Raw genomic sequence first — 25925 nt, forward strand, 5'->3', positions numbered from 1 at the left:
AAATGAACTTTGAAAAATACAGAAAATGTAACTGTGACATGGTAAACCATGACAAAACACTACTTAAATAATCCCACTCTTTTATTTCAATGAAAGATATTAAAAATGAACTTTGAAAAATCAAGAGAATATAGCTGTGACAAGGTAAACCATAAAAAAATGCTTCTGAAACATTCCAACTCTTAAATTTCAACTAAAAAAATACAAAGTCAACTTGTAAAACTAAAGAGAATTTAACTGCGACTAGGTAAACCAAGAGAAAACACTACTGAAATATTCCAACTCTTGCATTTCAATGAAAGAAAACCGAAATGCACTTTGAAAAATAAAGAAAATGTAACTGTGACAAGGTAAACAACAACAAAACGCTACTGAAATATTCCAACTCTTGCATTTCAAATAAATAAATAGAAAATGAACTTTGAAAAAATAAGTGGAATGTAATTGTGACATGGTAAACCACTAAAAAAAATTACTGAAATATTCCAACTCTTGCGTTTCAATGGAAGAAATACAAAATGAACTTTGAAAAATCAAAAGAATGTAACACTGGCAAGGTAAAACACAACAAAACACTACTGAAATATTCAAACTCTTGCATTTAAACGATATAAATTAAAAATGAACTTTGAAAAATAAAGAGAATGTAACTATGACAAAATAAACCATGACAAAACACTACTGAAATAATCCAACGCTTGCATTTCAATGAAAGCAATAGAAAATGAACTTTCAAAAATCAAGGGGATGTAATTGTTACATGTTAAACCACGACGAAACAATACTGAAATAATCCCACTGTTTCATTTCAAAGAAAAAAATTCAAAATGAACTTTGAAAAATAAAGATAATATAACTGTGACAAGGTAAACCACGACAAAACGCTTCTGAAATATTCCAACTCTTGCATTTCAACTAAAGAAATCCAAAATTAACTTTGAAAAATCGAGCGACTGTAACTGTGACAAGGTAAACCAGGACAAAACACCACTGACATATTCCAACTCTTGTATTTCAATGAAAGAAAACCGATATGAAATTTGAAAAATCAATAAAATGTAACAGTGGCAAGGTAAACCACAACAAAACACTACTGACATAGTCCACTTCTTGCATTTCAACGAAAGAAATTCAAAATGAACTTTCAAAAATCAAGAGAAAGTAAATGTGACAAGGTAAACCATGACAAACCACTGCTGAAATATTCCAACTCTTTCATTTCAATGAAAGAAATTCAAAATGAACTTTGAAAAATCAAGAGAATGTAACCTTGACAAGGTAAACTACAACAAAACACTACTGAAATATTCCAACTCTTGCATTTCAACGACAGAAACGCAAAATGAACTTAAAAAAATTAAGAGAATGTAACTGTGACAAAGTAAACTACGACAGAACACTTCTGAAATATTCCAACTCCTGTATTTCAATGGAAAAAATTCAAAATTAACTTTGAAAAATCAAGATAATGTATCTGTGACAAGGTAAACCACGACAAAACACTACTGAAATATTCCAACTCTTGCATTTCAATGTAAGAAATTCAAAATGAACTTTGAAAAATTGAGAGAATATAACTGTGACAAGTTAACCCACGACAAAACACTACTGAAATATTCCAAGTCTTGCATTTCAACTAAAGAAATCCAAAATGAACTTTAAAAATTCAAGCGAATGTAACTGTGACAAGGTAAACCACAACAAAACACTACTGAAATATTCCAACTCTTGCATTTCAACGAAAGAAATTCAAAATGAACTTTGAAAAATCAAGGGAATGTAATTGTGACAAGGTAAACCACGACAAAACACTACTGAAATATTCCAACTCTTGCACTTCAATGAAAAAAATCCAAAAAGAACTTAGAAAAATCAAGAAAATGTAACTGTGACAAGGTAAACCACAATAAAACTCTACTGAAATATTCCAACTCTGGCATTTCAACGATATAAATTCAAAATGAACTTTGAAAAATCAATGGAATGTAACTGTGACATGGTAAACCACCACAAAACACTACTGAAATATTTAAACTCTCGCATTTCAACGATTGAAATAGAAAATGAACTTTGAAAAATCAAGGGAATATAACTGTGATAAGGTAAGCCACGACAAAACACTACTGTAATAATCCCACTCTTGCATTTCAAGGAAAGAAATTCAAAATTAACTTTGAAAAATCAAGAGAAAGTAACTGTGACAAGTTAAACAACGACAAAATGCTACTGAAATATTCCAACTCTTGCATTTCAACGAAAGTAATTCCAAATGAACTTAGAAAAATCAAGAGAATGTAACTTTGACAAAGTAAACCATGACAAAACACTACTGAAATATTCCAACTCTTGCATTTCAACGAAAGAAATTCAAAATGAGCTTTGAAAAATCAAGACAATGTAACTGTGACAAGGAAAACCACGACAAAAAACTACTGAAATATTCCAACTCTTGCATTTCAATGAAAGAAAACCGAAATGCACTTTGAAAAATCAAGAAAATGTAACTGTGACAAGGTAAACCACGACAAAACGCTACTGAAATATTCCAACTCTTGCATGTCAATGAAAGAAATTCAAAATGAACTTTGAAAAAACAAGAAAATGTAACTGTGACAAGGTAAACCACTACAAAACTCTACTGAAATATGCCAACTCTTGCATTTCAACGAAAGAAATTAAAAATGAACTGTGAAAAAACAAGAAAATGTAACTGTGAGAAGTTGAACCACAACAAAACACTACTGAAATATTCCAACTCTTGCATTTCAATGAAAGAAATCCAAAATGAACCTTTAAAAATTAATATAATGTAACTATGACAAGGTAAACCACATCAGAACAATACTGAAATAGTCCAACTCTTGCATTTCAACGAATGAAATCGAAAATGAACTTTGAAATATCAAGTGAATGTAACTGTGACATGGTAAACCACGGGAAAACACTACTGAAATATTCCAACTCTTGCATTTCAATGAAGGAAATCGAAAATGACCTTTGAAAAATCAAGAGAATGTAACTGTGGCAAGGTAAACCACGACAAAACACTAATGAAATATTTTGACTCTTGCATTTCAACGACAGAAATTCAAAATGAACTTTGAAAAATCAAGAGAATGTAACTGTGACACGGTAAACCACGACAAAACACTACTGAAATGTTCAAACTCTTGCATTTCAATGAAAGAAAACCGAAATTAACTTTGAAAAATCCAAAAAATGTAACTTTTACAAGGCAAACCACAACAAAACACTACTGAAATATTCCAACTTTTACATTACAATGAAATAAATACGAAATGAAATTTCGAAAATAAATGGACTGTAACTGTGACATGGCAAACCACGACAAAACGCTACTGAAATTGTCCAACTCTTGCATATAAACTAAAAAAATCCATACTGAACTGTTAAATATAAATCGATTGTAAGTTTTTCATTGAAAACACTGGCGACACCATCCGTAAAGTTAACAAATTGATATATACTATTAACTGCCTGCGACAAGCAAATTGAAATATCCTTTGCCTGTAAGTGTGACATTTAAAAACGCGAAAAAAATGTTCAGAAATATTACAGCCTGCGAATTTCAATTACTGTCATAAAACCTGAAATTTGAAAAATCATGACACTTTAAATGTGAAAAGGCAAACTATAACAAAACACTACTGAAATATTCAAAATCTTACGTTTCATCAAAAGAAAATAAAAATGAACTTTGAAAAATCAAGGGACTGTAACTGTGACAAGGTAAACCACGACAAAACTCTTCTGAAATATTCCAACTCTTGCATTTCAACTAAAGAAATCCAAAATGAACTTTGAAAAATCAATCGAATGTAACTGTGACAAGGTAAAACACGACAAAACACTACTGAAATATTCCAACTATTGCATTTCAATTAAAGAAAAACTAAATGAACTTTAAAAAATAAAGAAAATGTAACTGTGACAAGGTAAAACACAACAAAACACTACTGAAATATTCCAGCTCTTGCATTTCAATGAAAGAAATTCAAGATTAACTTTGAAAAATCATGAGAATGTAACTGTGACATGGTAAACCATGACAAAACACTTCTGAAATATTCCAACTCTTGCATTACAAAGATATAAATCCAAAATGAACTTTGAAAAATCAAGCGAATGTAACTGTGACAAGGTAAAACACGATAAAACACTACTGAAATATTCCAACTCATGCATTTCAATGAAAGAAAACCGAAATGAACTTTGAAAAATAAAGAAAATGTAACTTTGACAAGGTAAACCACAACAAAACACTACTGAAATATTCCAGGTCTTGCATTTCAACGAAAGAAATTCAAAATGAAATTTGAAAAATCATGAAAATGTAACTCTGACAAGGTAAACCACGACAAAACACTACTGAAATATTCCAACTCTTGCATTTCAATGGAAGAAATTACAAATGAACTTTGAAAAATCATGAAAATGTATCTGTGACAAGGTAAACCACTACAAAACACTACTGAAATATTCCAACTCTTGCATTTCAAAGAAAGAAATTCAAAATGAACTTTGAAAAATTAAGAGAATGTAACTGTGACAAGGTAAACCATAACAAAACACTACTGAAATATTCCAACTCTTGCATTTCAACGAAAGAAATTCAAAATGAACTTTAAAAAATTAAGAAAATGTAACTGTGACAAGGTAAACCATGACAAAACACTACTGTAATAATCCCACTCTTGCATTTCAATGAAAGATATTCAAAATTAACTTTGAAAAATCAAGAGAATGTAACTGTGACAAGGTAAACCACGACAAAACGCTACTGAAATATTTCATCTCTTGCATTTCGACTAAAGAAATTCGAAAAGAAATTTGAAAAATCAAGAGAATGTAACTCTTGCATTTCATTGAAAGCCATCCAAAATGAACTTTGAAAAAACAAAAAAATGTAACTGTAACAACGTAATCCACGACAAAACACTACTAAAATAATCTAAATTTTGCATTTCATCAAAACAAATCCAAAATGAACTTTAAAAAATCAAGAGAATGTAGACGGTGATAAGGTAAACCACAACAAAACACTACTAAAATATTCCAACTCTTTCATTTCAATGAAAGAAATCCAAAATGAACCTTGAAATATTAATAGAATGTAACTGTGACAAGGTAAACCACAGCAGAACACTACTGAAATATTCCAACTCTTGCATTTCAACGACGGAAATCGAAAATGAACTTTGAAAAATCAAGGGAATGTAACTGTGACATGGTAAACCACGAGAAAACACTACTGAAATATTCCAACTCTTGCATTTCAACGAAAGACATCGAAAATGAACTTTGAAAAATCAAGGGAATGTAACTGTGACATGGTAAACCATGACAAAACGCTACTGAAATATTCTAACTGTTGCATTTCAACAAAAGAAATTCAAAATGAACTTTGAAAAAATCAAGAGAATGTAACTGTGATAATGTGAACCACGACAAAACACTACTGAAATATTCCAACTCTTGAATTTCAATTAAAGAAAAACGAAATGAACTTTGAAATATCCATAAAATTTAACTGTGACAATGTAAACCACGACAAAACACTACTTAAATATTCCAACTATTTCATAAAATCGAAATAAATTCTAAATTTAAAATTAAAAATCATGATATTGTAGCTTTGACAAGTTCATCCACGACGAAACACTACTGAAATATTCCAACTCTTGCATTTCAAATAAGGAAATATAGAATAAACTTTGTGAAAAATCAAGGAACTGTAACTGTGTCAAGGTAAACCACGATAAAACACTACTTAAATATTCCATCTCTTGAATTTCAATGAAAGAAAACCGAAATGAACTTTCAAAAATCAAGAAAATGTAACTGTGACATGGAAAACCACGACAAAACACTTCTGAAATATTCCAACTCTTGCATTTCAATGAAATAAAAACGAAATGAACTTTGAAAAATCCAGAAAATGTAACTGTGACAAGGTAAACTGGGGGTCTGAGGAGGGCGTTTGGGGGATAACATTTCGAAATTTTTACTTTTTAGTTTACTTTTTTTCGCGGCGCATCCCTGCGGCGCATCCTGCGGCGCTTTCCTGCAGTGCCTCCCTGCGGCGCATCCCCTGCGGCACTTTCCTGACCCGCGGCACATCCTGCGGCGCTTCCCTGGCCCACGGCGCATCCCGGCGGCGCTTCTCTGGCCCGGGGGACCTTTGGGGACCGGGGGAGGGCCTTTGGGGCACAGGGAGGGCCTTTGGGGGTCTGGGGGCACTTGAGGACCGATTGGTCCTTTGGGAGCCCGGTGGACCTTTGGGGGCCGGGGGGGGCCTTTGGGGGTCCGGGGGGCCAGTTGGGAGCCTGGGGGCATTTGGGGACCGGGGGTGGGCCTTTGGGACCCGGTTGGTCTTTTGGGTGCTCGTTGGGCCTTTGGGGGGCCGGGGGTGGGCCTTTGGGGGTCTGGGGTGGGCCTTTGGGGGCGCCGGTGGCCCTTTGAGGACCGGGGCTTCCTTCGGGGTTGGGGTAGGGGGATTGGAACCCTTTGGGGTTGGGATAGGGGGATCAGAACCCTTTGGGGTTGGGGTAGAGGACCTCATGACACTGTTCAATGGAACTTGTGTATTATAACGACCACAGAGTTTGACCCTCAAATTCTCTTCTAAAATCTTCTTTTAAAATGTCTCTATCTGTTTCGCCGAAATAATTCCCTAAAATGTCTAAAACGGTTTCGCCCAAATAATCCCTAAACGTAAATTCAGCGTATTCCTTTGTTATTGGCATCTCTGTGCTTTCACATTGAAATTACAAAGAAACCTTTTCGCGCGCTAAAACAATTCATCGCTAAGATGTTTCTTGGAGAATTGTTTCCATGGCGTTTGGTTATTAATATCTTTTGGAGTTCGACCAGTAGAACTGTTTCCGAGGCAAAGACATTATTGACTTGGATCTATTCCTGGAGAAATGTTGACAGTACCTGTCAGTCATTATTAAACTTTGCCCGGAAACAATTTGATTAATGACTGACAGCACAGGTGTTCCAAATTCCCAATCGCTTTAATTAACCACGTGTTCTCCCTAATGACTCTATGCCCATATTAGGTGTACTGACACGAGATACATTCTTTTGATAACCGAATTTTGTACTGTTCGGACTCAATAAGGCCTTTCTACTTAAAACGAACAGAAATTATTCCGTATATGAAAGGGGTTGTTCCCTGCTCAAGGCCCCGCTATTTTCGCTCAAGTTTGACTCTTTCTCACAACTCTGCTTTATAAAACAATAAAAAACCTTAACGCAACGAGCGGAGCGTTGAGCAGGGAACAGCCCCTTTCATATACGGAAATTTTCTGTTCGTTTTAAGTTTTAGTGTCGCTCCTTACTTTCAGTTAAAAAAACTTGTTTTTTTTTGCGACTCTTAAAGAGGTTTTCAGTACGGGAGTTTATTTGTGCTGACTTCCCGAAACGGAGGCACAATTTTTTTTTTCTAGACTAGACTAGAGGACGTACAAAAGAAACAAATACCTTGAGTAACTGAGATGGGGGGGGGGCAATTGAATTTATTCAGAAGTTTCAGAAGAGAAAGTGACAAGTTTGCTTAACGCTAGATGTTATTTACATGGGTGTCCCACTTCAAGTCAGAAGATATGGTAACACCTGGGAGTTTAAAGGAAGTAGCAGAAATCTCAGGAGGAATAGGAAGAAGAAACAGAGGAGGGGACTTGAGGAAACTGACAGATACTATGGTGGACTAAACAAGGATTAACCGTTATATCAAGAGAAGAAGCCGTGCCTGCAATGTCATGGAGGATACCCATTGGGTTGCTATAAATATTTTTATAATACGTCACTAAAACTGTTACGTCGTCGACAAATTTCCACCTGTCACGGTAATCCATTGAAAAACTGTCGATCATGACGGAAAACAGGAGGGGCCAAGAATAGTACCTTGGGGAATACTATTGTGAATACGAAGGTGGCTAGAGTAGCAATCTTGATATTTGTTTGCCTGTGATCTGTTTGAAAGAAATGAGGCAACAAACTCGACCAATTATGTTTCGACCAGAAATTCTTCGATAAGTTTTTCTATCAAGATATTATGTTTAACCAGGTCGAAAACCTTTTGTAGGTCAACAGAAATTAGATTTAGCCGGGTGTTTGGTCTCTCAAATAGTCTGGGTGGATAAGCTAGTTAGGTGGATAAGGTAATGTGAGGTTGATGTAGATACAAGATTTCCAAACTGCCTAGGGTCAACGAGGGGGTGGACTTGGTCCCTGAGCCAGTCAGCAAAAAAGCTTTCATATAATTTTGAAAAGATAGAAGTCAGAGAGATAGGACAAATGCAATCAAAGCCAGGCTTACCGTTTTTCTTTTTTATTGGAGTTATGAAACCTTGTTTCCAAAGGAAAGGGGACAGTCCAGATTGAGCTTTGATTGATTGAAAAGAATAGAGAGGAGCTTTGAGAGGTAATCACTGAAGGCTTTAATAAGTGGGACAGGAATATCCAGTGAGCAAGTGTATCCAGTGATATTTTTAATTTTTCAATTTTTTATCACGTTAAATGGGGAAATGTTAGGGAAATTAAAGGGGTTGCAACGTTCACAATTAGATTCAAAATTAGCACTAATAGATCTTCTGTCTGGCAGGAGGCATAACTAGTACCTAACATAAGTTGATAATCCGTCTGAGCACTGGCATCTTTAGTTCCTAGCAGAAAATAAGTCTGTCAACTGGCAACACTGGTTAAAACTGGTAGCGGACTAGTCTGACACTCGCTATGGACTGCAATGATAGCTTTACCACCCATTTGGCAAGGCTGCGCAAAGGGGGGCGACCTCATATCATCTAAAATTTCTTTTAAGGAAGAATTCCTTTCTGACAATTGGCGTCGTGGGGTATCACTAGCTTTTGAAAAATTTATTCCTGACAATCGGCGTCGTGGGATATCACTAGCTTCCGAAGAAGTAGAGATAGTGTATTCTTGATTTTTGGTGTTATTTTGTTTCGAGGAACAATCTAAACATAACCAGTTCTTATTCCACTGGGAACGTTTTCATTGTATATTGCTTGTATGCCCTTTTGAAAACCTACATGCATATAGTTTTGTCGTTTAATTGAAACTACCCATAAACGTTCCCTAAAAGTTTCACCTTAATACCCTTGGCGTTATTAGTTACAGTAACTGTAACTAACATTACCTTTTTGGTCAATTGATAATCTCCCTCATTATCAGCGGCAACGCTATAGCGTTGCCTATAGTAAAGGCCATACGGCTCCAATGTTTTATTATTATTATTTTTTTCCAGAGGCACTTCATATGGAAGGGGTCGTCGTATAAACTTCAAAGGGAGCTCATTCAATTGGAAATTGAGAGTTCTAGTGCCCTTTTTCAGGGTCAAAAGTGATTGGAAGGCAACTAACTTCTATTCCACTTCCACCGTTTCTCCAAACACATCCAATCAACATTTTGAGATAGCCATTTTGTTCTACATAGTTGATTTCCAGATAGAAATTAAGTTTTTGAGGAGGACACTCCCCCCACAGCCCTCAGGGCAGGAGTTGTAAGTTATACCCTGGGGGCATATAATGTTTTTATTGAAATCTTTGTCGTAGAACCTTCAGAATGGACGTATTTTATTGTAAATTGCAAGGGCTAGTGCCATTTGTAATAGTCAAAAGTGATTGGAGGGCAACTAACCTCCCTCTCACGCCGACCTTTTCCCCAAACACATCCAATCAAAATTTTGAGATAGCTATTTTGTTCACCGTAGTTGAAAATTCTGGAAATTAGATCTTTGAAAGTGACGACCCCCCACAGCCCTCAGGGCAAGGGTTGTAAGTTATGCCCTGGGGGCAATTAAGGTTTTTATAGAAAGCGTTGTCGTAGAAACTTTAAAAAAGGCTCATTCGATTGGAAGTTGAAATGGCTAGTGCCCTTTTTAATAATCGAAAATGATTGGAAAGCAACTAAAACACCTTACACGCCCACCATTTCCCCAAATATATCCAATCAAAATGTTTTTATAGCCATTTTGTTCAACATAGTTGAAAGTCCTGGAAATTATATCTTTGAGCAGGACACTCAGTCTTCAGGGCAAGGGTTATAAGTTCTGACCTGGGGGCATATAGGGTTCTTATGGAAGGAATGTTGGTATAAACTTTACAGAGGGCTCATTTGATTGGAAATTGAAAGTTCTAGTTCACTTTTGAAGTGTCAAAAGATATCGGAGGGTAACCAGCAACCCTCCCCCACGCCATTTTTTCCCAAATGCATCCGATATAAATTTTGAGAAAGCTATTTTGTTAAAAATAGTTCCAAGATCATAAAACAAAACTCCGGTGTCGACACAACCCCCCAGGGCCCGGGGGCAGTCGTTGTAAGTTATTCCCTGGGGGCATATATGGTTCTTATAGAAGGGATTCTCGTAAAACTTCAAAGAGGGTTCATTTGATTAAAAATTGAAGTTCTAGTTCAATTTTTAAGAGTCAAAAGAGATTGGAGGGCACCTAGCTCCTCCCCCCCCCCTGCACGCCCTTTTTTCCTCAAACCCATCCGATAAGAACTTTGAGATAACCATTTTTTTTAATAGTTTAAATACCAAATAACTAAAACTCCGGAGTCGACACAACCCCCAAGAGCACGGTGGCAGGCGTTGTAAGTAATACCCTGGGGGTATATATGGTACTTATGGAAGGGATGCTGGTATAAACTTCAAAGAGCGTTCATTTGATTGGAAATTGGAAGTTCCAGTTCACTTTTTAAGAGTCAAAAGAGATTGGAGGGCACATAGCTCCCCCTCCAAGCCCTTTTTTCCTCAAACCCATCCGATAAGAACTTTGAGATAACCATTTTTTTTAATAGTTCAAAGACCATATAACGAAAACTTCGGGGTCGACACAACCCCCAAGGGCCCGGGGGAAGGCGTTGTAAGTTATGCCCTGTGGGAATATATGGTTCATATTGAAGGGATCCTAGTAAAAACTTTAGAGAGGGCTCATTTGGTTGGCTATTGAAAGTTCTAGTTCAGTTTTTGAGAGTCAAAAGAGTTTGGAGGGCAACTAGCACCCCTTCCCACGCCCCTTCTTCCCCCGAATGCATCAGATAAAAATTTTGATATAGCAATTAAGCTAAAAATTGCTCAAAAGTCAGATAACAAAAACTCAGGTGTCGACACAACCCCCCAGGGCCAGGGGGCAGGCGTTGTAAGTTATGCGTTAGCGCATATATGTTTCTTATGAAAGGGATGCTCGCATAAACTGCAGAGAGGGCTCATGGAAATTGAAAGCCCGAGCTCACTTTTTAATAGTCAAAAGAAATCCGCGGGAAACTAGCCCCCCCCCCCCCGCCTTATTTTTCCAAACCTATCTGATGAAAACTTTGAGATAGACATTTTGTTAAACACAGTTCAAAGGTCGAATAAGAAAACATCCGGTATCAATACAACCCCCGAGGACCCGGGGGAAGGCGTTCTAGTTTACTTTTTAAGAGTCAAGAGATTTAAGGGCAACTAGCCCCAACCCCACGCACTTTTTTCCCCAAACCCATCCGCTACAAACTTTCAGATAGCCAGTTTTTTGAAAATTGTTTTTTGAAAAGTCTAAAACCTAATGCGTCATTGGCGCTTTACTGAAAACTATATGCGTCTTGAACAGTCTTGGAAAGCATAAACAACATCAAATTGAATATTTGATTCATAATGATATTAATTTTTGAAAGATCCATCAGTTCAAGAATTTATTTCACTCTAATTTTATTTTTATTTTCAATGCTGTAAGAACTGGAAAAGAAAATATTTGTAGTATAATTCGTTTTCAGTTAAGCGCCAATGACGCAGTAGGCTTTCCATTTTTATTTACAGTTAAGGAAGAGGGCAGTATTCAAACTCTTGTTTGTAGTGAAAGTATATTCGTCTTGAACAACTTTAGAAAGAAATATTAAATAAAACTGAATATTTAATGTACAATGATAATAATTTTATTATAAATTTTAAGGTTTATTTTCAATATTTAAGTACAAAATAAAATATTTGTAATAAAACTGGTTTTCAGTAAAGAGCCAATGACGCAGTAGGTTTTAGACTTTTACAGTGAGAGAAGGAGGCGATACCCTAACTCTTGTTTGTAGTGATTTTTGTTCGTTTCAAGCTTGATTTGCATATTCAATTTAAGTTTCACTCGTTTTAAGATTTATTTATTCATTTACATTAATATCTATTGTATGTTTGTTTGCATTGATTGTTCATTTAATTTCTGTTCATTTTAAGTTTTATTTATACTTCAATAGCAAAATATTTTTTTTCGTTTTAAGCTTAATTTTGATAGCCAGTTTTTTGAAAATTATTTTTTGAAAAGTCTAAAGCCTACTGCGTCATTGGTGCTTTACTGAAAACTATATGCGTCTTGAACAGTCTTGGAAGGTATAAACAACATCAAATTGAATATTTGATGTATAATGATATTATTAATTGTTGAAAGATTCATCAGTTCAAGAATTTGTTTCACTGTAATTTTATTTTTATTTTCAATGCTGTAAAGAACTGGAAAAGAAAACATTTGTAATATAGTTCGTTTTCAGTGAAGCGCCAATGACGCAGTAGGCTTTCGGTTTTTATTTACAGTTTAGGAAGGGGGTAGTGTCCAAACTCTTTTTTATAATCAAACTATATTCGTCTTGAACAACTTAAGAGAGAACTAATAAATTAAACTGAATATTTAATGTATAATGATATTAATTGCTGAAAGCTAATCAGTTCAAAATTTTACTATAAATTTTAATGTTTATTTTCAATATTTAAGTACAAAAGAAAATATTTGTAATAAAATTGGTTTTCAGTAAAGTGCCAATGACGCAGTAGGTTTTAGACTTTTGCAGTGAGAGAAGGAGGCGATACCAAACTTTTGTTTGTAGTGATTTTTGTTCATTTCAAGCTTGATTTGCATATTGAATTTAAGTTGTACTCGTTTTAAGATTTATGTATTCATTTACATTAATATCTATTGTATGTTTGTTTTCATTGATTGTTTATTTAATTTCTGTTCATTTTAAGTTTCATTTATACTTCAATAGCAAAATATTTTTTTTTCGTTTTAAGCTTAATTTTCATATTCAATCTAAGGATTAGTCACTTTAAGATCTATTTATTTGTTTATATTATTACTTGTTGTATGTTATTTGCTATGATTGCTTATTTAATTTCTGTTCGTTTTGGGTTTCATTTATACTTTAATAGTAATTTCTGGTCGTTTTGAGTTTGAATTTTAACAGATATTTGCATCTGCTGAGCTTAAGTTTAAAATGGCCTTTACTTTTCTTTGAAAAACTAATTTTTCGGAAAGTTTTTTTAATTATTTCCTGAAAGTTCCACATTCAAATACTCAGTCATTCCTAAGTTACGCCTTTTGACAACCTGTATACACTTAACCTGTTTTTATATAGTTCAACACTCCCCTCAACCTTCTTTGTAAGCTCCACTCAAATGCCCTTTGTCTTTTTAGAAAGTAAAGGTCAAACATGCTTACCTTTCTCAATAACATATAATATATGTAAACAGTGAACAGGTCTTGGAACGACATAGATTTAAACATCCTAATTACGACAGAGATGAAAGAGGAATTGTCACCGTAGCTGAAAAAAGATTGGCTGAGTAAAGGCCTTCCTCTCAAGCCCCCTATTGTTTCCAAAACAATATTCACCGACAGCTGAACCTACGGGTGGGGTGGCTATCTAGAGGGCCCACATCAAGACACTTCGGGGACTTGGTCTCCAGAAGAGAAATCTCTTCATATAAATTGCCTCGAGATGAGGCCCGTGGCCAACACAATCAAAGCCTTTGCGGAGGAGCTAAGAAACGAAGTAGTCATGGTATCGACGGACAACTCGACGGTAGTCAATTACACAAACAAAGAGGGCGGAACCCGTTCTTTCTCCCTAGAGAAGGAATTCATAAAGCTCTTCGAGATTACGATGGCCCTGAACGTTCACTTGATGGCAAGACACATCGCAGGGTCACTCAATCTAGTAGCCTACACACTGTCACGAGAAGGAAAAGGTCTGCCCACGGAATGGAGTCTCAACGAGAGTGTCTTCAGAGCCCTGTCAAAAGAGTACGGATTACCAGAAGTCAATCTATTCGTAAGTCGATTGAACCGGAAGATCGACATATATTTCTCACCAGTTCCACATTATATTGTGATCGGCACAAGTTCCCTAGTCCACGACTGGTCGGACAAACACAGCTATGCCTTTCCTCCCTTTTCACTGATCCCAAAGGTTCTGGAGAAGTTTTGAAAGTCTGTGAACTGCCAAATAACGCTAATTGCTCCGCGATGGCCTCGCCAAGCTTGGTACACGAATCTTCTCAACCTGCTAGTAGATTTGTCTATACCCCTCGGAGATCAGTCAGATCTCATCTAGCAGGATCGACTTCGCCACCCAGCACTAAGGAATCTAAATTTACACGGCTGGAAGATACCGAGCGTGGACACGAAAATAGATGTTTTTCTAAGAAATCAGCCCGTGCAATTGCCCGACCCCAGCGACGATCTACCATCGAATTGTACAATGGAAAATGGCAAGTGTTCATGGGTTGGTGTAGTGAAAGGAAGATTAATCCTCTCAAAACCAGTACTCGGACAGTTGCAGAATTCAGGATATATCTAAGGACTGGTCGAAATCTCGCACCATCAACGATAGAAGGTTATAAAGAGGCAATATGCGGAACGCTAGCTCTAGCTACAGGGACAGATATCAGAAAAGATACTTGTTTGATGGAAATAATACAAAATATTTGGCACGAGTCACCGCGGACACAACATGACATTCCTGCCTGGGATCTTGGCCTTGTTCTAAGGTATTTTAGATTTTCACGATTTCTTGACTTGTGGAATATTGATGTGAAAGATCTTACTATTAAGACGTTATTCATTACTGCCATCGCATCTGGTCGTCGAAGGAGTGAAATTCATGTCTTGTCCTTCAGTACAGCACAATTTTCAGATAATTCAGTAACTATCGGGTTTCCCCCTTCGTTTAGACCCAAAACCATGAAGCCTCATGAGATACCTTCTCCTATCCTTCTTCCCGCTCTAGATGTAGATCCAGCTTTGTGTCCAGTGAGAATACTATCGGCCTACGCACAGCGAACGGCTAACGTGGCGGTCAGAAAAGGGAGAAAAAGGTTCTTCATTCCCTTTTCTGAAACAGCACCACGAGAGGTGGCAGCTGGAACCATTTCTTATTGGATAAAGAAGGCCATAACTATGGCATATGATGCAGCGAAACAAGAGTGTAGAAAAGGGAAAGCACACGACACAAGATCCATGGCGGCGTCATGGGCGCTATCAAAATCAGTACCACTTGCTGATATAATGACTGCTGCCGGCTGGTCTTCGGAGTCTACTCCCAGACAACACTACCTTCATAAGATAGAAGATCTAACTGATGCTCTAAATTTCGTCGTGGTTCAGACAGTTTTGTAGTTTATGCATTTAAATATTTGAGTTTGAAAATAAAATTTTATATTAGTTGATTTATGAACCCACCACCAAATCGGTTGGAATCTAAGCTTTTGTTAATAGATGTACCAACGTAAGTGGTAATGGCGACGCCAAAACCGAACTTTCAAATGAAAGTTCAGTTTGGCTAGCCGATACTTACCTCATTAGTTGGTACATAGAGTTCCTCCCTCCTCCCCGCTCACAGAAAGTTAAGGAATTATAAGGGATTTAGTTCAAAACAGAAACTGATCTGAATTGGCTATGGAGAAGAACTGGATCGTTGTGGAAACGTTTGTTTTTCGGAGGATTTGTGGTGTCTTGACCCCGTCTTTGTATTGCAAAACCGGAGAAGCTTTTGTTAATAGATGTATCAACGTATGAGGTAAGTATCGGCTATCCAAAATGAACCTTCATTCGAAAGTTCGGTTTTGTCTGGAGCTAGTTGCCCTCCTACACCGTTTGACTCTTAAAACGGACACTAGTACTTTTGATTTCCAATTGACTTAGCCACATCTGAAGTTTATACGACCACCCTTTCCATAAAAACCTTAAATTTTAACAATTGGCAACTAATATAACTTATAGCCCTTGTCCCGAGGGTCGTGGGGGGTTTCATCCCTAGATACATAATTGCTGGACCTTTCAAGTATGCTTAAGAAAATGGCTATCACTAAATTTTGATTGGATGTGCTTGGACAAATGATGGGCGAGGAGGGGGAGGGGCCTGGTTGCCCTCCAAATACATTCAACTATTAAAATGTGACTAGAACTTTCAATTTCCGATCCAATAAGCCTCCTATGAAGTTTATACGATCACCCTTTTCATAAAAAAAACTTATTTGCCCCCGGGGAATAACTCACTACCCTTGCTCTGTGGGCAATGGAGAGGGGGTTTACTGTTCAAAGACACAATTTCTGGACCTATCAACTAAGCTGAACAAAAACGAATATATTTGAGGAAATTATGGGCGTGGGGGGGGGGGGGGGGTCTGGTTGTCCTCCTATCACTTTCGACTATAAGAAAGGCCAAAAGAACTTGCATTTTCCAATCGAATGAGCCATTTTAGAAGTTTCCACGACAAATCCTTCTATGCGAAGTACCCTAGTCTAAATTCCCCCACCCCCAAAAAAGAAAACATTGTGCCCACATTGCTCTTACTTAGGTAGCGCGGTTGCGCTGCTTATGATCTTCGGCTTACTTTTTGAACAAATGGCTTTCTCAAAATTCTATCAGATGCATTTTGGGAGAATGCGATGTGTGGTGGGGGGGGGGTAAGGGGGAGGAGTATCTGCCCTCCGATCACTTCGACTCTTAAAAAGGGCACTAGAACCTCTGATTACAAATCCAATGAGCACCCTCCGAGGTTTATGCGACCAATCTTTCCATAAAACCTTATATGCCCCTAGGGCCAAAATTGCAACCCTTGCCCTTAGGGCCGTGGGGGGGGGGGTTGTTATCCTCAAAGACATTATTTCCGGATCTTTCAACTACGTTTAACAAAATGGCTTTCTCAAAATTTTGATTGGATATGTTCGGGCAAATAATGGTCGTGGGGGGGGGGGGTTGGTTGCCCTCCCATCACTTTCGTCACGCTATGCCTTTCGATTTTCAATCGAATGACCCACTTTCGAAGTTTCCATGACAACTCCTTCGATACAAAGTGCCCTGGTCTAAAAAATATCAAAAAAACAAAAATAAACAATACATTGTGCCCGCATCGCTCTTTACTTAGGCAGCGCTATGACGCTGCCCATGATATTATGGGTTTAATGCATACCAAAGGTAATGACATTACATTGCATAAACTTAGAATAACATAGCCTAAAGCTTTCAGTTACTGAGCATCTGAAAACATAATTCAGTCTACCACAGAGTATGCTTAGCATAAGATCGATGCTCCTATGTTCAGCATATGAAGTGTTCGCCGATTTCTTGTCCAACTCGAAGTAAGGGATGAGGTGTCCGAGCACCAAATCAACTAAACTTTTCCAAAAGTGTTCTGAACCAATCATAGGGAAAGACATGTTCCACCTCCCATAATTACTTTGTTGCTATGTCGCCAGAAAAACGAAATATAATTCTTACCAATACTGTTTGTGCTTGCGTCATAAAAAGCATTAACAATTGCTGGTGGTGTCGTCCAGTCCTTTCTGTCGACGGGTTTCCGAAGTTCGTCAAAGGACAATGATGTTGTAAATCCAAGCATATTTAAAATATTGTCAAAGAAATGTTCCTTTGAAAAGGTGACCTGAAAAAAAAAACGTATTTAAAAATGTCCAAAAATCCAAATTAGAGTCTGCGCAATATCATAGAATTAATTCAGGTTAGTGGATATCCCATGATTTGGCACCAGTACATAAATCTGATTCACGTAGAAAGTTGGTAGAGGGATTATCGGTATTTTAAGGTGCAATTTCAGTATTAATTACACTGCATATTAATTAGTATTAATATTAATACAATTAATTAATGACAGTGCAATCAATAATATTTACTTAATTATAATTTAATTAATTAATTTAGTTTGAATTATTAATTTAATATTAATTTTGTATCTTGATTAATAAGGTTTAAATACGTACTTACTCAAGTCCCATACATCCTCAAGGGACGTCTTGGGGCCAGTCCTTCCTGAATCTGATGAACTAGGGCTCGATGTGCTATTCTGTCAAGTGCAGTTCGGGATAGTTGGGCAATGCGTTGTCGGTCAAATTTTTCGATCCATCTTTTGCGTGTTCTTCCCCGTGGTCGAAGTCCTTCAGTTCTCCCTTCAAGCACGATCTTGGGCAGGCGTTCGGGAATCATTCACTTCACATGGCCGAACCAGCGCCTGCTGTTTTCGGATTTTGTTCAGGATATTGTCTTGCGACTTCAGCCTTCTTTGTTTATGGCATGGTCAGTATATCTGATCTTGGCTATCTGGCGCCAACATCTCATTTCGAACGCAAGGAGGTTGCACTCGTTTTCAGCTTTTAATATCCAGGTTTCACACCCATACAGAGCAATGGTTATGATCAGACTGTTGAATAGATGTACTTTCAAATGGTTCGAAAGGTGGCTAGATTTCCAGATCTTTGATAGCCTTTTGAAGCTAGTGCTGGCAAGACCAAGGTGGCGTTTAATGTCGACAGAGTGGCAGTTTTCAGCCGTCAAAAGACTGCCGAGGTAAAAGAATTTATCTACTGTGTCCACTTTTTCACCGTCTATTACTATCGAGGGGGGGGGGGGGTGTTATCTCCTGTCGTGATGTGACCATGATTTTGGTCTTGTTTGCGTTAATCTGCATACCAAACGGCTTCGTTGCTTGGGAGATGTAGTCAGCCTGACTCTGGTGGAATATACAAAGCTGGGGAGAGGTGAAAGTATGTGGGCTCAGGAACTAGACCTAGACTCATCCAGTTTACAGACAAAAAATTTAGTGAAGTCACTTAATTTTAAGTGACGAGAGGGATCCAATAACCTCTGTCCACCTTTTCTGGTTCAGTCTTTCATACCATCGAATCATAATTTCAAAATATCTGCTTTAATCAAAATAGTCAAAACCTACAAAATATGTCTCTAGTTGTGATATTATACATACAGAACTACGGACAGGTTTGGCAATTCGTTCAAATATTCCATTTCAAAACAGATACTTCATAAATACATTTTGAAAGAAGGTTGCACATGTCACACCTTGTTAAAATCAGAGTAATGCAAGGATTTTTTGGACCCTTTTTCTAACTCTGTGTATCGAAAAATGTTGAATAATTAGTAGCTAACCTTTAAAAATTAATGGATTAAATAAATAAAGTTTCAAGGCGTAAAGCGAGGAAAATGCTTCGTAGAAATTATTCAAACCGCAGAAACAATATCTGAATTTTACCTTTGTTTCAAACAAAACGGTTTGAATACACCCAACCACTTTTTTCAGGTTCCCGAATGCTACTGTGGTTCCACATGTCATCAGATCAACTTTCAATCTAACAATTCTAATTTAGACAGTTGGAAGGCCTAACCATGACGTCCCAAAGGTTGGCATGGCGTGTGCTGCCTTAGCGGTAATATTGCTAAAAAAAAATACAAATAGCCCGTTTTAAAATATAGGCATAATAGATACATTTCGATAGCAATGCTCCAATCTTAAAGTCACAACAATTTAAACGTTTTTAGTCTGTAAACTGGATGACTCTAGGTCTAGTCTCTGAACCCACATACCTTCACCTCTCCCCAGCTTTGTATATTACACCTATTTCGATCCATGGTTATTCACAGAATGTCTATGCAGTTCCCTTAGATGATAGATTATTAATAATTCAAAAACTGATTGCATTGATAGATTAAGAAATAGCAAGCAATTTAGGGAAATATAGCTCTGTAGAAAGCAACCAACGCACAAAAACAAGATTTCGTCACGGTTGCACCGGTAGCTGCAGCTTAGAAAATTTCCAAAACGCATTGCTCGCAATACTAGTGTCAAGTCTACTTCCTTAGCAAAAAGGTGGATCTTTTCAAACCTCTGTTCAGATTAGAACCATGCAAGGATTCTTTGTTTTTATATTTAGAGGACCCTCAAAGATTCCCGAATAATTATTTGAATGGTTAAAAGTGGTTAAAGACGGATCTTGGGAAACCAATGAATAGATAAATTAAGTTAATTTGTTTGATTGAATGTAGACTTACAGAAAGCATCCAAAACACGAAACTACAATTTTACATTGTAGAAAGCAACCAGCTCTACTACTCCTGCTACTGTCACTACTTAATACTACCAATACTACTATTACTTCTACTACTAAGCCAGAACCCTTTGTAACACCAAACCGCCAAAGGCCAACACAGCTACGCATGGTCCTCCTCCATCGCAATCTGTTAAACGCCTCTCTCTTTTCACCCTACAATGAAGTTTCCATTTCCTTTAAATCTTTAATTCCGACATCCTGCAACCCCCACCGGGGACGACCTGTTCTTTGTTTGGCCCAAGACGGTTGGCCGAAAAGGACAATCTTTGACTATCTGTCATCCTTCATCCACAGAACATGCCCTAGCCATCTCAATCTTTCTCTCATATCTCTAGAAAGCGGAATTGAACCACACTTTTCGTTCAGCCTGCTGTTTCAGATACGGTCAGTGCGTCTGGTACCCAAAACAATCTAAAGGCAATTTCTATGGAAAACATCTAACAAATCTTCCTCCGTTTTTCGGAACACCCATGCTTTAGAACCATACTTCACCACTGCTATCACTGTAGCTTCCAATACTCATATCAATACTGCTACTGCTGCTATCGATACTATTTTTATCATTTTAAAAAGTGAAAGGATTGCTGGCAATCAGTCAAATGCAAAAGTCAAACCATTCCGTAGGTTACGTTGTATATTATGAGGGAACTATTAAATTTCAATTGATTATTTGATTTTTTTGTAAGCTTACACTATGCTTTTTTCAAGCAACTTAGTTTTAAAAAGTCCTAGATTATTCTTTTAATGGTCCAAGACTAGATGGCACCGTTATTTGGTGAATTTGGACGGCTTTGTGAGCTGGCCCAATTGTTCTATTCTTAGTGTTGTTAGATAATTTAATCTTGATTTAGCTTTTGAGTTTGTTTAGTAGAGGTTTGCCTAACATGGATTGTTCAGTAAAAACTTTGGAGGTTTTGTTTAGTTCTTCACTTTTTTCTAATTTCAAGTGTTTTATTTTTGAATATCCGTTAAAAATGGTTCCAGAGATGGTCCCAAAATACTCCGTTTGTGTTGACTTTTCAGTGTTTCACACTCGTCAACAAAAATATTCTTTTTCCTTAAGCATTTAGACATTCACTTTATAATTGCATTTTTAGCAAGTGTAGAATTACAAAGGATCTTTACAATTTCCAAATAATGCAGTAATGTATATGGTCGGACCTTTACTATGTTTTTTATTGCTTCCTTCCAAAGCAAGTATTAAACAGTTGATCAAAACTACCTTTTTGTATTCTGTATCTAGTTCAGTTGCATTGAGGATATAGTCGGGGTACCCAATTTTGACATCCATTGCATGCAACTTCTCTTTGGCAACTTCAATGGTTTCCTTGTTCATCCAATCAAGGTCTGTGAGTATTTCTTCGAAGGCTTCTCTTAGATTATTTACCATCTCCATTGCAGTTCCCTAAGTACGACAGAGAAGATTTTAAAACCATAAAAAGATAATACATTATGCAAATGCCTTGCACAAGGCACATTTATGAAGACGGTTAATGTATTTTTTTTTTTAGTAGTTTTTTTCTAGCATGAGGATCAGATGTCTGGTACCCAAATTTATATATATGCCACTCTTCCCAAACATCCAAACAACCAATTTCCCAAACAACCGCTTTTTCAATGGGGGGATTTTTCGCGAGACAAATTATCCATGGGATAATTTTCCATATACAGAATAATTTCTGTTCGTTTTAAGTTTTAATGTCGCTCCTTACTGTCAGTTGAATAAACTTGTGGTTTTTTCTTTAATTCGGGAAAAAAGGCAAAGGATGCGTCATTAGACCGACCCTGTAATTCAAACCATCGGTTATGATCTCCATTTCATGGAAATTCATTAAGGAAATGCATTAGGGAGGGGGGTTGTCATAGTATTTACTATTGATTGGTCAACAGCATTTGGTTTTGAGTACGAATAATAACACTAACAATAATTTTTGCAGTAAAATTTATGCGTTAGAGCTATTAACATAGTCATAACTTGATCTAGATGATAATTTACATTTAGGAGGAGCCTTAAATTTCATTTGGTGGAAAGACGAAATAACTTAATTTTTTTTTTTAATTAGAACTGCTTAGTCAACCCCATTTAAGTTACAACCTATAGGTAAAAAAACACTTCTCAAAATTAATTATATTTTGGTTCAAAATTTAAATATAAATCGTTAGTACGAATCCTGTCAAAAGTTAAACTTGAATATAAAAGTTAGCACCCACCTACCTACTGGTACCCAAGCACGAAGTTGGAAACAAAAATCATGTAATGTTTTGTCCGCTAAACAAAATGAGTTTCAGATAATAAACTGTTGCTGAATTTCTTCTAAAGTCTCACTAAAGACATTTTGGGTTTTGTCCCAGTAAGATGCTATTTGATTCCGTATTTTTGGGTCGGTAAATGTAAGTTCGGTTCTTTGGTATCCGAATCGGGTCTATTTGGATCTAAATTCGGTGCAGCAGCTTACAAGTTTCAGTGCCCGAGAAATTTACAGTTATCTTGAAACATGCGTGCCTATTGCTATTTTTGATGCCCAGGAAAATTAATACAGTAATGTAATTATAAAGGTACTTGCAGGATGCGTACAGGGTGCCAGTTTGATCATTACATACACAGTAATAAAGAGAGAATATAGTGATTGAAAATGCACGGTTTTGGCTATACACCATTCCTGAAAGTTTCATTCAATTTTGAAAAGTTCTGGGGTTTCCTGAATGGGTAACACAATTAGAAACTGTGAACGAAGCGAGAATCACATTTTGAGCTTCTAATCAGTGTTCAAACATATTCTATATAATTGATAATTTTTTCGTTAATGGGGATTGCTTGAAAGATCCCAAGGAGATGATGTTGTGTCTGACGGCTCGGATCACCTTCTTTTAATAAGTAAAAGGAAAATAATTTGATTGAATTAGTCAAAGGAAAATAAACGAAATGAAAGGGCTTCGTTTTACCGTGAAATGAATAATAAAAACCCAAAGAGTTTTGCAAATATGATGGATGAAACAAATCTCTCGCGTGTAATAAAGGAAAAGTGTCCACACATTGCATATGACCTATTCAGTGAGATGGTGACGAATGTAATTAATGAAACATGTTCCTTGCGAAGAATAAACCCTAATAGAAATTTTCCTAAGAAACCATGGATAAAAAAAGCTATTATAGTTTCAGTAAAGCAGAAAAACAAACTTTAGGTAAATTATTTAAAGGATCATACAGATGATAATTTTATAAAATTTAAAAGGTTTCGGAATATTTTAAATTCAGTAAAACGGAATGCTCAGAAACTTTCTTTCCAAAATGAATTACATGAAAATCAAGGGAATATGAAAAATAAATGGAAAACAATAAATAAACTTTTGGGTAAATTTCATAGTAAGGAGGAGGTGAGAGCCATGGAGACGAAAGGGGGTCGTGTTACTGATTCTCAAAACATATCTGAATTTCTGTGTGGATATTTTGCAAATGAAGGAAAAAGAATTTGCGATCAAGCACGGGCTAAACTATGCACATCTGCGAGTTTTGGATCTGTCTTTGAAAGACAGCCTGCAAGTGAGAATTCCTTTGAGTTTGCAAGACATTCGGAATTGGAAGTTGCACGATTCCCGGCTACGATGAAGTCAAGCTCTAGCGGGTTGGATGAGTTTTCGCTGAAACTCATATAAGCCGCAAAAACGAGTGTCTTACCTGTCTTGACAAACCTCATCAACCTTTCTCTAAATCTTGGAATCTTCCCGGAAACACTAAAGATTGCAAGAGTGGTTCCACTTCATAGAGGAGGGAAAAAAGATGACCCATCGAATCGAAGACCTATATCTATTCTCCCATTTTTCTCTAAGTTATATGAGAAATTGGTACATGCCCAGTTAAGTTATTGTATTGAAAAGAATAAAATTCTAATGGAGATTTAATTTAGGTTCAGAAAAGGGCTATCTACGGACATAGCAGTTCTGAAATTGGTTGATTGGATTAGTGATGCATTTGAAGCTGGTCTCATACCCGCAGCTGTGTTTTTGGATTAGAAAAAACCGTTCGATACTGTGGACCACTCAGAGCTTATTCAAGCTCTTGACTCGATGGGGTGAAGGGTTCAAGCCTGGAGTGGTTTTCATCGTATCTACACAATCGGTATCAGATTGTTCAGAATGGGTCATTTTTTTTATCTTCAAAAAAGAAAATAGAGTGCGGGGTCCCACAAGGGTCAATCCTGGGACCCCTACTTTTCATTTTTTTTCATTAATCGAGTGAAACATTACCTGTCAGAGGCTGGTGTCATCCTGTTTGCAGATGACACTTTGCTCTTTCTGGCATTACCTTCACTTGATGTTCTGTATAATAAAATTCGTAATGCAGTTTCTGAATTTCTAACTTTTTCTCAGCAAAATATGTTAACCCTAAACTTTTCTAAAACCTTTTTCCTGATATTTTCTAGACTTTCGTCTAGTGCTGGAAAAGGCCATATCACGGTTTAAGAAAATTTGATAAAGAGAGTAGCAACAACGAAGTATTTGGGATTTTAATTGATGAAAACCTGTCGTGGAAAAACCATTCATGTGTAATAGCTGAAAAATTAAGCAGAGGCCTTGCGGTGATGCGAAGAATTAAAAATCTAGTCCCAAAAAATATCCTAAAAATGATTTATTTTCCTATATTTTATTCATATATTAGCTACGGATGCTCTATATGGGCAAGTAATTTTGTAACATGTTTCAAAAGATTACAAAAACTTCAGAACAGAGCTGTAAAATTATTATCGGAATTTGATGATTCTAATGAAGTTCCTGCTCATGAGCATTTTAAAAAGAATAAGTTAATGGATATATCCCGAATTCGAGATTACCAAGTCGTGATTTTCTCGTATAAATATTTGAATCAGCTGCTCACCTCTGCTTTTGAAAACTTTTTTACTTTTAATAGAGACCGTCATGATCATAATACAAGAAAAGCTGCTAACTTAACTCATGAGTTTAAGAGCATCCCTCGGGCATCTTTTGTGATTCGCCATTATGGTCCCCATGTTTGGAATACATTGCCCGAGCGTGTGAAAAATGTGCCTAGTCTTCTGGCTTTCAAGTCACAGGCAAAGAAGTTTCTTTTATCTCTTGAGTGAATTTGATGTCAAGCCCACTCCAGGTTGTCATTCTATTTAAGTTATTTCCCCGATTTTCTTTGCTGTTATTATTTTTTTCCTATCTACTTCTTGTCTTTTCCTATTTCTCTCTTTTTTTCCTTTATTCCTTCATCAGATGAGTTTCTTGTGTGTTGAGTAGTTCAATATGAATTTTGTTTTAATTAGCTGAGAGTGATAACCTCGCTTGGCCTTTCAAGCTTATTGCCTTTCTTGGCAGGCGAAAGGCGAATAGTGTTTGTTTTCTTTTTTAATAAATGTATATCTCATATCTCTCTATAGCCAGAAGCTGAGTTGACTCAAACAGAATTTAATTTAAATTGGTTTAAGGGGGGGGGGGGTTGAACGAGAGTTAAGTTAGATTGGGTCGAATTCTTCATTCAGTTGAATGAGGGTCCAGTTAAATGGGTTGAGTTGCAGGTGGGTTGAGTTGCACAGGGGTGCAGTTAACCAGGGGTTCGGTTGCACAATGGTTCAGTTGCATAGGGGTTCGGTTCAATGGGGTTGAGTTACACGGGGGTTCAGCTGAATGATGGTTCAGTTAAATTGGGTTCAGTTGCACGAGGGTTCAGTTAATGGGGTTGAGCTATACGGGGGTTCAGTT

At 36.8% G+C, this 25925-nt stretch overlaps 1 protein-coding gene across 1 annotated transcript in view; it reads right to left on the bottom strand.

The window, feature by feature from the left end:
• The window catches only part of LOC148949541 (neprilysin-1-like), a 205334-nt gene that overhangs the window by 20756 nt on the left and 158653 nt on the right, over positions 1-25925 (bottom strand). The window contains exons 10-11 of the mRNA XM_089093571.1: positions 21427-21609; positions 17569-17731 (exon numbers count right to left, since the gene is read on the bottom strand). Coding sequence (XP_088949697.1) covers positions 17569-17731; positions 21427-21609 — 346 coding nt within the window. The remainder of the gene's footprint in view (positions 1-17568; positions 17732-21426; positions 21610-25925) is intronic.

This window comes from Artemia sp. Qi Xiang Cuo, chromosome 8 (assembly GCF_049724085.1).
Source record: "Artemia sp. Qi Xiang Cuo chromosome 8, ASM4972408v1, whole genome shotgun sequence".
NCBI lineage: Eukaryota > Metazoa > Arthropoda > Branchiopoda > Anostraca > Artemiidae > Artemia > Artemia sp. Qi Xiang Cuo.